At 48.1% G+C, this 13,017-nt stretch overlaps 1 protein-coding gene, 9 non-coding genes and 4 pseudogenes across 10 annotated transcripts; all 14 read right to left on the reverse strand.

Annotated features, from left to right (window-relative positions):
- Positions 1-208: 208 nt before the first annotated feature.
- On the reverse strand, positions 209-327 carry LOC126520095 (5S ribosomal RNA). Its single transcript, XR_007596858.1, has one exon. It is a non-coding gene; the product is annotated as a 5S ribosomal RNA (ribosomal RNA).
- Positions 328-836: 509 nt separating this feature from the next.
- LOC126520093 (5S ribosomal RNA) lies at positions 837-955 on the reverse strand. Its single transcript, XR_007596856.1, has one exon. It is a non-coding gene; the product is annotated as a 5S ribosomal RNA (ribosomal RNA).
- Positions 956-1,463: 508 nt separating this feature from the next.
- LOC126520134 (5S ribosomal RNA) lies at positions 1,464-1,582 on the reverse strand (annotated as a pseudogene).
- Positions 1,583-4,849: 3,267 nt separating this feature from the next.
- LOC126520063 (uncharacterized) lies at positions 4,850-6,323 on the reverse strand. The gene has a single exon (XM_055065465.2). It carries the CDS (start codon positions 6,309-6,311, stop codon positions 5,211-5,213), a length of 1,101 nt encoding a protein of 366 aa, XP_054921440.1. The 5' UTR covers positions 6,312-6,323; the 3' UTR covers positions 4,850-5,210.
- Positions 6,324-6,990: 667 nt separating this feature from the next.
- LOC140217743 (5S ribosomal RNA) lies at positions 6,991-7,109 on the reverse strand (annotated as a pseudogene).
- A 511-nt stretch (positions 7,110-7,620) lies between these two features.
- LOC126520092 (5S ribosomal RNA) lies at positions 7,621-7,739 on the reverse strand. Its single transcript, XR_007596855.1, has one exon. It is a non-coding gene; the product is annotated as a 5S ribosomal RNA (ribosomal RNA).
- A 509-nt stretch (positions 7,740-8,248) lies between these two features.
- LOC140217801 (5S ribosomal RNA) lies at positions 8,249-8,367 on the reverse strand (annotated as a pseudogene).
- A 507-nt stretch (positions 8,368-8,874) lies between these two features.
- Positions 8,875-8,993, reverse strand: LOC126520091 (5S ribosomal RNA). The gene has a single exon (XR_007596854.1). It is a non-coding gene; the product is annotated as a 5S ribosomal RNA (ribosomal RNA).
- A 510-nt stretch (positions 8,994-9,503) lies between these two features.
- Positions 9,504-9,622, reverse strand: LOC126520090 (5S ribosomal RNA). Its single transcript, XR_007596853.1, has one exon. It is a non-coding gene; the product is annotated as a 5S ribosomal RNA (ribosomal RNA).
- Positions 9,623-10,128: 506 nt separating this feature from the next.
- LOC126520089 (5S ribosomal RNA) lies at positions 10,129-10,247 on the reverse strand. The gene has a single exon (XR_007596852.1). It is a non-coding gene; the product is annotated as a 5S ribosomal RNA (ribosomal RNA).
- Positions 10,248-10,752: 505 nt separating this feature from the next.
- On the reverse strand, positions 10,753-10,871 carry LOC126520088 (5S ribosomal RNA). Its single transcript, XR_007596851.1, has one exon. It is a non-coding gene; the product is annotated as a 5S ribosomal RNA (ribosomal RNA).
- A 511-nt stretch (positions 10,872-11,382) lies between these two features.
- Positions 11,383-11,501, reverse strand: LOC126520087 (5S ribosomal RNA). The gene has a single exon (XR_007596850.1). It is a non-coding gene; the product is annotated as a 5S ribosomal RNA (ribosomal RNA).
- A 507-nt stretch (positions 11,502-12,008) lies between these two features.
- LOC140217702 (5S ribosomal RNA) lies at positions 12,009-12,127 on the reverse strand. The gene has a single exon (XR_011894287.1). It is a non-coding gene; the product is annotated as a 5S ribosomal RNA (ribosomal RNA).
- A 510-nt stretch (positions 12,128-12,637) lies between these two features.
- Positions 12,638-12,756, reverse strand: LOC140217767 (5S ribosomal RNA; annotated as a pseudogene).
- Between the last annotated feature and the right edge of the window lie 261 nt (positions 12,757-13,017).

The following is a 13,017-nucleotide window of genomic DNA, read 5'->3' on the forward strand; positions in this document are numbered from 1 at the left end:
TTGCACCATTACTTATACCGGTTACCACCGTCACTGCGCGTACAATCGCCTGGCGGCTTGCATATTGTTTTTGCACTTCGACGTTGGCTCTACCAGTAGGCTGCGCCAGTTGAATGTAACAGTAAATAAAACAACCCACACGTGAGTGTAAAAAAAAAAAAAAAAATAAGTCACAGAAGCACGCAATAAAAAAATGCAAAAAGAAGGGTGCCATCAGCACTCGGTGTTCCCAGGTGGTCTCCCTCCCAAGTACTGACCGAGCCCAATGCTGCTTAGCTTCGGGGATCGGACGAGAACCGGCGTATTCAGCATGGTATGGCCGATGGCAGGGATGCTATGTTTACGACTGCACCTGTATCGTGCTATGTGCATTCGCAACGTATTGCTACAGCACGTACGCGGCACTGTCTTTCCGTTGATAGTACAGGCACACGTCGTGTACGTGGATTGCTCCGTTTGTTATGGTTAGTCGCTGCCGAGTCGAGCTGGCAATAAAACAAGAGGACGAGAGCAACGATTTGCGTCCGCTGCAGCCCACGTTTGGCGCTAGCAATGCGGCAAGTTATTGATTGTCACTGAACTGGATACGGGTGTAATAGGTAAACGGTTAGCAGTTTGTGCGACTAAATTTTGCACCGTTACTTATACCGGTTACCACCGTCACTGCGCGTACAATCGCCTGGCGGCTTGCATATTGTTTTTGCACTTCGACGTTGGCTCTACCAGTAGGCTGCGCCAGTTGAATGTAACAGTAAATAAAACAACCCACACGTGAGTGTAAAAAAAAACAAAAATAAGTCACAGAAGCACGCAATAAAAAAATGCAAAAAGAAGGGTGCCATCAGCACTCGGTGTTCCCAGGTGGTCTCCCTCCCAAGTACTGACCGAGCCCAATGCTGCTTAGCTTCGGGGATCGGACGAGAACCGGCGTATTCAGCATGGTATGGCCGATGGCAGGGATGCTATGTTTACGACTGCACCTGTATCGTGCTATGTGCATTCGCAACGTATTGCTACAGCACGTACGCGGCACTGTCTTTCCGTTGATAGTACAGGCACACGTCGTGTACGTGGATTGCTCCGTTTGTTATGGTTAGTCGCTGCCGAGTCGAGCTGGCAATAAAACAAGAGGACGAGAGCAACGATTTGCGTCCGCTGCAGCCCACGTTTGGCGCTAGCAATGCGGCAAGTTATTGATTGTCACTGAGCTGGATACGGGTGTAATAGGTAAACGGTTAGCAGTTTGTGCGACTAAATTTTGCACCATTACTTATACCGGTTACCACCGTCACTGCGCGTACAATCGCCTGGCGGCTTGCATATTGTTTTTGCACTTCGACGTTGGCTCTACCAGTAGGCTGCGCCAGTTGAATGTAACAGTAAATAAAACAACCCACACGTGAGTGTAAAAAAAAAAAAAATAAGTCACAGAAGCACGCAATAAAAAAATGCAAAAAGAAGGGTGCCATCAGCACTCGGTGTTCCCAGGTGGTCTCCCTCGCAAGTACTGACCGAGCCCAATGCTGCTTAGCTTCGGGGATCGGACGAGAACCGGCGTATTCAGCATGGTATGGCCGATTTTTTTTTTTTTCTTTATTTCCAGACAATCAACAAATACATCAATACATACTGCTCCCACCATCTGACAATATGCACTTTCCCACCGCTGCGCTAGAAGCTTGCGGTTGAGATTACAAAACTTTCATTTTGGCAAGGGCATCCATCAATGACAACAGATCATCATCATACGCTAACTTCTGAAAAACTTCCCGCAGCTTACTGATATTCTCAGCAAAATACGAGTTTACTGTTCTCACATTTATATCACAATTCCTTACAGCCATGCGGTTTCTCCAGATACTGTGAAGGCCGAGAAGAAAGAACATGTCATAAGGTGTACTGTCTTGCACTGTGGATAGGTAACGGATACCATGCGCTGTTAACGGCAATTCTTTCTTAATAGTTCTTTGCATAATATCCCAAAAGAAGACCGCGCTCCAACAGTCCAGAAAAACGTGTTCTATAGTTTCTGGTTTCTTGCAAATCAAACAGTTAGTCCCCCATGGTAAATAGTCCCCTCTTTCTTCTAGCCATGTTTTTACAGGCAAGGTATTAGTATGTAGTTTAAAAAAGAATGTTTTCACTCCCCCTGGTACAATCATTCGTTTCACACGTTTTAGGACATCTTTGCCTTGGCCTTCGCGGTACATTAATCGATATAATGGTTCTGGGAACATAATATCTATTAAATCCGAGCTTATCCGCTTACGACTAACTGCAGCCAAATATTCTATGGAAAAGTGGTGGTTTAAAAATCTAAATGCTACGACCACCTCACGTAAAAACTTACTCGTTGCGTAACACCCACCCTCCCTCATCGAGACAACAAAGTTAGGTAAGACATTGCTCAATCGGACTTGAATAACTGTTCGTAAGAAAGGATTTGTCGTGTCTCGTAAGAACAAAAATCTAGAAATCAGTTGCTTTAAGTATAAATTTGGTAATGACAAGCCCCCCTGACCCAACTTGCGAAACAAGTTGTTCCTGCTTGTTCTTTCATATTCAGACTGCCACACAAAAACAGCAAATACTCTATGGAATTTCTTGAGGTTGAATCGGGAACAACTCAGGACTTGCATGAGATACCACAGCTTGCTCACCAAGAAGATTCTGCAGATAGCCGCACGTGCAAATATAGAGAGGTCACGTCCGGCCCACTTATCAGTTTGAGCTTTTAATTCCTGGACTTTGCCATTCCATAAGTCTTTAGTGTCTCGATGCGTGCCTAACGGTACACCAAGGTAAATCCCAGGCGTGAGCTTCCACTGCATACCTTCAAAAACTCGCGGCGTTGTTTGCCACCGGCCGTGCCACAAGCCGACACACTTATTCAGGTTTATGTTGCTGTCCGTCATGTCACAAAACTCACGCATAATTGTCATGGTAGCTCGAACACTCTCCTTATCGTCACAGAAAACAACAACATCATCGGCGTAAGCTAATAAACGTACCTCACATCCTTCTAGGCTGAATCCTCGCACGTCCGGACTATCAATAATTCTTTTACAGAGAGCCTCTAGATATATTGCGAACAAAAGAGGTGACAGGGGGCACCCCTGACGAACAGAGGAACGCACTTCAATCCTTTCAGTTAGCTTATGGTTGACAATGAGGTTAGTTGTACAATTACTGTATGCCATTTTAACTCCCTCTGTTATCCGTGATCCAACACCGACATAGCCAAGAATTGTAAACAGGAGATTGTGACATACTCTGTCAAACGCCTTTTCTAGATCAATTTGTAACATAGCGACTTTCCTAAAATCTGCATCACAAGTTTCAAGAATGCTGCGAGCCACATGGATATTAGTAAATATAGACCTCCCTCTTATCCCGCAGGTCTGATGCGGTCCTACTATAGCACCAATAACCCCTTGTAGTCTCCGCGCAAATATCTTCATTAAAACTTTATAATCTACGTTTGTCAGCGTAATTGGCCTGTAGCCTGTTACTTTGTTAAGTTTATTTGCGTCATCGCTTTTTGGTATCAAGACTGTATACGCCCTTTTAAAGGACGGTGGCAAACGACCTTTTTGATACGCCTCCATAAAAACACGCTCTAATAAGATGGCTATCTTCGAGCAAAAGGCTTTGTAAAAAACTGCTGTTAGGCCATCAGGTCCTGGCGATTTTCCAGGGTTAAGGTCTTCAATGGCCGTTTCGATCTCCTTTGCTGTGATATCTTCTGATAATCTATCTGTTTCTTCGGCGTCTAACCTAGGTAGAGTGGTTAGAAAATGGCTTTCATACCCAGCCTTGCTCGGTATTCTACACTTGAAGAGCTCCCTGTAATATTCCGTAAACGCATAATTGATTTCTTCGGCATCTCTAGATATTTTCCCTTTGTATTCAATCTCAACTATTTCGTTTCTCTTCGCATACTTTTTCTCAGTTCCCAATGCACGCTTTGTTGGCATTTCATCAGCCAAGATCTTTCCCATTCGTGCGCGAATAAGTGCGCCACGGTATTTTTCCGTGTCGATAGCCTCAATTTTACTCTTTGTTTCCCTTATTTCTTCCATAAAGGTGCCTGGCGCTGCAGTTTCGGCATCCACAAATTCCTGAAGCATTTTTTTAAGGTTATTTTCCTCTTGGCGCTCTTTAAAACGCATTTCTACTGCTCGCTCTATGGCATTCATTTTTACGACTTCTTTAAATCGCTCCCATCGCTCACCCCATCCTTTTTCACAGTCATTATTTGCTTTGGCAATTTCTGTGCGTACACTTTCTAGAAATTGGTCGTCCTTTAAGAGTTTCGCGTTGAATTTCCATGTTTCCCATTTCATTCTAGGTTTTGCGGTGATCTTTTTCCCTATCGTGAAGGCTACTAAACAACGGTCGCTAAATGTTATGTTCAGCACCTTGTAGTCATCGCACATTGTGGCGATTTCTTGCGAAAGATAAGCTCTGTCTAACCTCGCGTGGCTATTGCCTTGAAAATGAGTATAATGCCGATTATTGCCTCCTTTCGCGTAATGTGCAATGTCTTCCAACAGAGCTCTTCCAATGGCCCCCCTCAGAAAGACAACGCTCTTATCAGCCCAGTATCCATCACTCGAACGATCGTCCGAGCTCAAAACGCAATTGAAATCTCCTAACACTATCAAACATCTGTCTGTATTCAGATAGTGCGATATTTCTTGAAAGAAACTTAGCCGGTCATTCACTTTCGTTGGTGCATACACACATAATATTCGGTATTTTATGTTGCAATATACAAAATTGCACAGCGCGAATCGACCACCCTGACAACTTATAACTTTTTCCTCAACTATACCCAAACCTTTCTTAATAAAAATACAGCAACCGGCCGTTGTGCCAACAGCATGACTAACGCATACAGTATAGCGGTCACTAAACTGTGCAACCATACTATCAGTCTCACTCTCACTCTCTATTTTAGTCTCTTGAATGGCCAATATATCTAAATCTTCTTCCAACATTACGCGTCGGAGCTGACGCTGCCGCCGTCTCGCCCTAAAACCTCTAACGTTGAGGGTTCCCACGCGCAATGGAGCTAACGACATAGCCATTTCAAAGAGCAAGAGCAAAACAACAGTAAGGCCCCCAGCAAATAGCAACCCTCACAAACTGAGCGTCCCTGTCGGCACGACAGCTTCAACGGGCACCCGCGACACCAGTCGCGTTGGTCACTGCGTCGCCTGCCCATCTCGGGTGAGCGACGCTGACCGTTGCGGTGGGGCGGACTTCCCTTTCTTGGCCCGGGTCGACCGGACCACCATCCACTGCGGCTCCAGGCGCTGAACACTGTCAGCCGGCGTCTCCTCTTCTGGAGCATCGCTTCGGTGCCTCTTGGAAGGCACGGCTGGCTCCTCAGTGACCATCTCATCCGGCGTCTCATATGGCGTCTCTGGCTCCGCGTCCATCTCCACGTTAAACGCGTCACACCCGTGGTCCGTTTCTGCGGGCGCAGGCGGTGTCTTCTCTTCTTCATTCCTTCTTCTTTCTCTCTGCTTTCTTCCTGCTGTGGCGTCCTGTGTCGACGCGGATGGCGTTGCCACCTTTTTTGCGACACTTGCCACCTGTTGAACCGGCGTTTCCGAGGACGCTGTCGGTTTCTCCGTTACCTCCTCTTCCATCAATTCGAGACCTTCGTCGTCGGGTTGCGTGCTGCCAGTAACTCTTGCATACGTACGTACGCAATCATGTGCTTCATGGCCGAATTCCCGGCACTCGGAACACCTTGGCACTCTGCAGTCTCTTCTAATGTGTCCTTTGCGTCGACACCGCAGGCAAATCGGAGCTCTCCCGGGAACGACAACCAGCACAGAGCCACCAAATATCTTGAACAAATGGGGCAGAGCGTCCGGTGTTAAGTTCTCTCGGAGCGTCATCCGCACAATACGCGTGGTAGACTCAGCTTGTTCGAAGCCCCTCACCTTCCAGTCTTCTTGTCTTACTTCTTTCACTTCGCCATAGGGGTCGAAAGCCTTCTTCAATGCTTCCCCGGTAACGTGGAATGGAACCCAGTGCACTTTGAGTGTGATGTCTTGTTGCACTGGGTCAATGACGGCGCAAAAGCGCCCTTTTACCTCCAGGCCTCCCGCTCTAACCAGCACTTCCTTCACCTCTGGAGTTCGTAGCTTGATGAGCCACACATGCGTCATTTGGAAGGGCCCAATACCGGTCACGTCTTTCAATACACCGAGTTCCTGCAGCGGGTCACGGAAGTCTTCGAGGCGGTATGGTCTCCCGGCAACGTCACAATGTAAGAACAGACACTCCTTCATAGTTTCGCCTGATGGCAAAGTCGGTAGTACATACCGATAGCCCGGTAGGGCGACAGAAGACCTGTTACCACGACCAGACGCGGCCGCTGAAACCGCTCTTGCAGAGCTCGACATCTTGCGTCCGAACGCGTCCGTGTCCAGAGGCAGAGTGAGCATGGTATGGCCGATGGCAGGGATGCTATGTTTACGACTGCACCTGTATCGTGCTATGTGCATTCGCAACGTATTGCTACAGCACGTACGCGGCACTGTCTTTCCGTTGATAGTACAGGCACACGTCGTGTACGTGGATTGCTCCGTTTGTTATGGTTAGTTGCTGCCGAGTCGAGCTGGCAATAAAACACGAGGACGAGAGCAACGATTTGCGTCCGCTGCAGCCCACGTTTGGCGCTAGCAATGCGCCAAGTTATTGATTGTCACTGAGCTGGATACGGGTGTAATAGGTAAACGGTTAGCAGTTTGTGCGACTAAATTTTGCACCATTACTTATACCGGTTACCACCGTCACTGCGCGTACAATCGCCTAGCGGCTTGCATATTGTTTTTGCACTTCGACGTTGGCTCTACCAGTAGGCTGCGCCAGTTGAATGTAACAGTAAATAAAACAACCCACACGTGAGTGTAAAAAAAAAAAAAATAAGTCACAGAAGCACGCAATAAAAAAATGCAAAAAGAAGGGTGCCATCAGCACTCGGTGTTCCCAGGTGGTCTCCCTCCCAAGTACTGACCGAGACCAATGCTGCTTAGCTTCGGGGATCGGACGAGAACCGGCGTATTCAGCATGGTATGGCCGATGGCAGGGATGCTATGTTTACGACTGCACCTGTATCGTGCTATGTGCATTCGCAACGTATTGCTACAGCACGTACGCGGCACTGTCTTTCCGTTGATAGTACAGGCACACGTCGTGTACGTGGATTGCTCCGTTTGTTATGGTTAGTTGCTGCCGAGTCGAGCTGGCAATAAAACACGAGGACGAGAGCAACGATTTGCGTCCGCTGCAGCCCACGTTTGGCGCTAGCAATGCGCCAAGTTATTGATTGTCACTGAGCTGGATACGGGTGTAATAGGTAAACGGTTAGCAGTTTGTGCGACTAAATTTTGCACCATTACTTATACCGGTTACCACCGTCACTGCGCGTACAATCGCCTAGCGGCTTGCATTTTGTTTTTGCACTTCGACGTTGGCTCTACCAGTAGGCTGCGCCAGTTGAATGTAACAGTAAATAAAACAACCCACACGTGAGTGTAAAAAAAAAAAAAAAAATAAGTCACAGAAGCACGCAATAAAAAAATGCAAAAACAAGGGTGCCATCAGCACTCGGTGTTCCCAGGTGGTCTCCCTCCCAAGTACTGACCGAGCCCAATGCTGCTTAGCTTCGGGGATCGGACGAGAACCGGCGTATTCAGCATGGTATGGCCGATGGCAGGGATGCTATGTTTACGACTGCACCTGTATCGTGCTATGTGCATTCGCAACGTATTGCTACAGCACGTACGCGGCACTGTCTTTCCGTTGATAGTACAGGCACACGTCGTGTACGTGGATTGCTCCGTTTGTTATGGTTAGTCGCTGCCGAGTCGAGCTGGCAATAAAACAAGAGGACGAGAGCAACGATTTGCGTCCGCTGCAGCCCACGTTTGGCGCTAGCAATGCGGCAAGTTATTGATTGTCACTGAGCTGGATACGGGTGTAATAGGTAAACGGTTAGCAGTTTGTGCGACTAAATTTTGCACCGTTACTTATACCGGTTACCACCGTCACTGCGCGTACAATCGCCTGGCGGCTTGCATATTGTTTTTGCACTTCGACGTTGGCTCTACCAGTAGGCTGCGCCAGTTGAATGTAACAGTAAATAAAACAACCCACACGTGAGTGTAAAAAAAAACAAAAATAAGTCACAGAAGCACGCAATAAAAAAATGCAAAAAGAAGGGTGCCATCAGCACTCGGTGTTCCCAGGTGGTCTCCCTCCCAAGTGCTGACCGAGCCCAATGCTGCTTAGCTTCGGGGATCGGACGAGAACCGGCGTATTCAGCATGGTATGGCCGATGGCAGGGATGCTATGTTTACGACTGCACCTGTATCGTGCTATGTGCATTCGCAACGTATTGCTACAGCACGTACGCGGCACTGTCTTTCCGTTGATAGTACAGGCACACGTCGTGTACGTGGATTGCTCCGTTTGTTATGGTTAGTCGCTGCCGAGTCGAGCTGGCAATAAAACAAGAGGACGAGAGCAACGATTTGCGTCCGCTGCAGCCCACGTTTGGCGCTAGCAATGCGGCAAGTTATTGATTGTCACTGAGCTGGATACGGGTGTAATAGGTAAACGGTTAGCAGTTTGTGCGACTAAATTTTGCACCATTACTTATACCGGTTACCACCGTCACTGCGCGTACAATCGCCTGGCGGCTTGCATATTGTTTTTGCACTTCGACGTTGGCTCTACCAGTAGGCTGCGCCAGTTGAATGTAACAGTAAATAAAACAACCCACACGTGAGTGTAAAAAAAAAAAAATAAGTCACAGAAGCACGCAATAAAAAAATGCAAAAAGAAGGGTGCCATCAGCACTCGGTGTTCCCAGGTGGTCTCCCTCCCAAGTACTGACCGAGCCCAATGCTGCTTAGCTTCGGGGATCGGACGAGAACCGGCGTATTCAGCATGGTATGGCCGATGGCAGGGATGCTATGTTTACGACTGCACCTGTATCGTGCTATGTGCATTCGCAACGTATTGCTACAGCACGTACGCGGCACTGTCTTTCCGTTGATAGTACAGGCACACGTCGTGTACGTGGATTGCTCCGTTTGTTATGGTTAGTCGCTGCCGAGTCGAGCTGGCAATAAAACAAGAGGACGAGAGCAACGATTTGCGTCCGCTGCAGCCCACGTTTGGCGCTAGCAATGCGGCAAGTTATTGATTGTCACTGAGCTGGATACGGGTGTAATAGGTAAACGGTTAGCAGTTTGTGCGACTAAATTTTGCACCGTTACTTATACCGGTTACCACCGTCACTGCGCGTACAATCGCCTGGCGGCTTGCATATTGTTTTTGCACTTCGACGTTGGCTCTACCAGTAGGCTGCGCCAGTTGAATGTAACAGTAAATAAAACAACCCACACGTGAGTGTAAAAAAAAAACAAAAATAAGTCACAGAAGCACGCAATAAAAAAATGCAAAAAGAAGGGTGCCATCAGCACTCGGTGTTCCCAGGTGGTCTCCCTCCCAAGTACTGACCGAGCCCAATGCTGCTTAGCTTCGGGGATCGGACGAGAACCGGCGTATTCAGCATGGTATGGCCGATGGCAAGGATGCTATGTTTACGACTGCACCTGTATCGTGCTATGTGCATTCGCAACGTATTGCTACAGCACGTACGCGGCACTGTCTTTCCGTTGATAGTACAGGCACACGTCGTGTACGTGGATTGCTCCGTTTGTTATGGTTAGCCGCTGCCGAGTCGAGCTGGCAATAAAACAAGAGGACGAGAGCAACGATTTGCGTCCGCTGCAGCCCACGTTTGGCGCTAGGAATGCGGCAAGTTATTGATTGTCACTGAGCTGGATACGGGTGTAATAGGTAAACGGTTAGCAGTTTGTGCGACTAAATTTTGCACCATTACTTATACCGGTTACCACCGTCACTGCGCGTACAATCGCCTGGCGGCTTGCATATTGTTTTTGCACTTCGACGTTGGCTCTACCAGTAGGCTGCGCCAGTTGAATGTAACAGTAAATAAAACAACCCACACGTGAGTGTAAAAAAAAAAAATAAGTCACAGAAGCACGCAATAAAAAAATGCAAAAAGAAGGGTGCCATCAGCACTCGGTGTTCCCAGGTGGTCTCCCTCCCAAGTACTGACCGAGCCCAATGCTGCTTAGCTTCGGGGATCGGACGAGAACCGGCGTATTCAGCATGGTATGGCCGATGGCAGGGACCTATGTTTACGACTGCACCTGTATCGTGCTATGTGCATTCGCAACGTATTGCTACAGCACGTACGCGGCACTGTCTTTCCGTTGATAGTACAGGCACACGTCGTGTACGTGGATTGCTCCGTTTGTTATGGTTAGTTGCTGCCGAGTCGAGCTGGTAATAAAACACGAGGACGAGAGCAACGATTTGCGTCCGCTGCAGCCCACGTTTGGCGCTAGCAATGCGCCAAGTTATTGATTGTCACTGAGCTGGATACGGGTGTAATAGGTAAACGGTTAGCAGTTTGTGCGACTAAATTTTGCACCATTACTTATACCGGTTACCACCGTCACTGCGCGTACAATCGCCTAGCGGCTTGCATATTGTTTTTGCACTTCGACGTTGGCTCTACCAGTAGGCTGCGCCAGTTGAATGTAACAGTAAATAAAACAACCCACACGTGAGTGTAAAAAAAAAAAATAAGTCACAGAAGCACGCAATAAAAAAATGCAAAAAGAAGGGTGCCATCAGCACTCGGTGTTCCCAGGTGGTCTCCCTCCCAAGTACTGACCGAGCCCAATGCTGCTTAGCTTCGGGGATCGGACGAGAACCGGCGTATTCAGCATGGTATGGCCGATGGCAGGGATGCTATGTTTACGACTGCACCTGTATCGTGCTATGTGTATTCGCAACGTATTGCTACAGCACGTACGCGGCACTGTCTTTCCGTTGATAGTACAGGCACACGTCGTGTACGTGGATTGCTCCGTTTGTTATGGTTAGTTGCTGCCGAGTCGAGCTGGCAATAAAACACGAGGACGAGAGCAACGATTTGCGTCCGCTGCAGCCCACGTTTGGCGCTAGCAATGCGGCAAGTTATTGATTGTCACTGAGCTGGATACGGGTGTAATAGGTAAACGGTTAGCAGTTTGTGCGACTAAATTTTGCACCGTTACTTATACCGGTTACCACCGTCACTGCGCGTACAATCGCCTGGCGGCTTGCATATTGTTTTTGCACTTCGACGTTGGCTCTACCAGTAGGCTGCGCCAGTTGAATGTAACAGTAAATAAAACAACCCACACGTGAGTGTAAAAAAACAAACAAAAATAAGTCACAGAAGCACGCAATAAAAAAATGCAAAAAGAAGGGTGCCATCAGCACTCGGTGTTCCCAGGTGGTCTCCCTCCCAAGTACTGACCGAGCCCAATGCTGCTTAGCTTCGGGGATCGGACGAGAACCGGCGTATTCAGCATGGTATGGCCGATGGCAGGGATGCTATGTTTACGACTGCACCTGTATCGTGCTATGTGCATTCGCAACGTATTGCTACAGCACGTACGCGGCACTGTCTTTCCGTTGATAGTACAGGCACACGTCGTGTACGTGGATTGCTCCGTTTGTTATGGTTAGTTGCTGCCGAGTCGAGCTGGCAATAAAACACGAGGACGAGAGCAACGATTTGCGTCCGCTGCAGCCCACGTTTGGCGCTAGCAATGCGCCAAGTTATTGATTGTCACTGAGCTGGATACGGGTGTAATAGGTAAACGGTTAGCAGTTTGTGCGACTAAATTTTGCACCATTACTTATACCGGTTACCACCGTCACTGCGCGTACAATCGCCTAGCGGCTTGCATATTGTTTTTGCACTTCGACGTTGGCTCTACCAGTAGGCTGCGCCAGTTGAATGTAACAGTAAATAAAACAACCCACACGTGAGTGTAAAAAAAAAAAAATAAGTCACAGAAGCACGCAATAAAAAAATGCAAAAAGAAGGGTGCCATCAGCACTCGGTGTTCCCAGGTGGTCTCCCTCCCAAGTACTGACCGAGCCCAATGCTGCTTAGCTTCGGGGATCGGACGAGAACCGGCGTATTCAGCATGGTATGGCCGATAGCAGGGATGCTATGTTTACGACTGCACCTGTATCGTGCTATGTGCATTCGCAAGGTATTGCTACAGCACGTACGCGGCACTGTCTTTCCGTTGATAGTACAGGCACACGTCGTGTACGTGGATTGCTCCGTTTGTTATGGTTAGTCGCTGCCGAGTCGAGCTGGCAATAAAACAAGAGGACGAGAGCAACGATTTGCGTACGCTGCAGCCCACGTTTGGCGCTAGCAATGCGGCAAGTTATTGATTGTCACTGAGCTGGATACGGGTGTAATAGGTAAACGGTTAGCAGTTTGTGCGACTAAATTTTGCACCATTACTTATACCGGTTACCATCGTCACTGCGCGTACAATCGCCTGGCGGCTTGCATATTGTTTTTGCACTTCGACGTTGGCTCTACCAGTAGGCTGCGCCAGTTGAATGTAACAGTAAATAAAACAACCCACACGTGAGTGTAAAAAAAAAAAAAAAATAAGTCACAGAAGCACGCAATAAAAAAATCCAAAAAGAAGGGTGCCATCAGCACTCGGTGTTCCCAGGTGGTCTCCCTCCCAAGTACTGACCGAGCCCAATGCTGCTTAGCTTCGGGGATCGGACGAGAACCGGCGTATTCAGCATAGTATGGCCGATAGCAGGGATGCTATGTTTACGACTGCACCTGTATCGTGCTATGTGCATTCGCAAGGTATTGCTACAGCACGTACGCGGCACTGTCTTTCCGTTGATAGTACAGGCACACGTCGTGTACGTGGATTGCTCCGTTTGTTATGGTTAGTCGCTGCCGAGTCGAGCTGGCAATAAAACAAGAGGACGAGAGCAACGATTTGCGTACGCTGCAGCCCACGTTTGGCGCTAGCAATGCGGCAAGTTATTGATTGTCACTGAGCTGGATAC

The sequence above is a fragment of the Dermacentor andersoni genome, chromosome 4, assembly GCF_023375885.2.
Source record: "Dermacentor andersoni chromosome 4, qqDerAnde1_hic_scaffold, whole genome shotgun sequence".
Lineage (NCBI taxonomy): Eukaryota > Metazoa > Arthropoda > Arachnida > Ixodida > Ixodidae > Dermacentor > Dermacentor andersoni.

Bases quoted from the DNA above. Each gene is read 5' to 3' on its own strand.
- LOC126520063 (XM_055065465.2), bottom strand. From the start codon at position 6,311: ATGAAGGAGTGTCTGTTCTTACATTGTGACGTTGCCGGGAGACCATAC.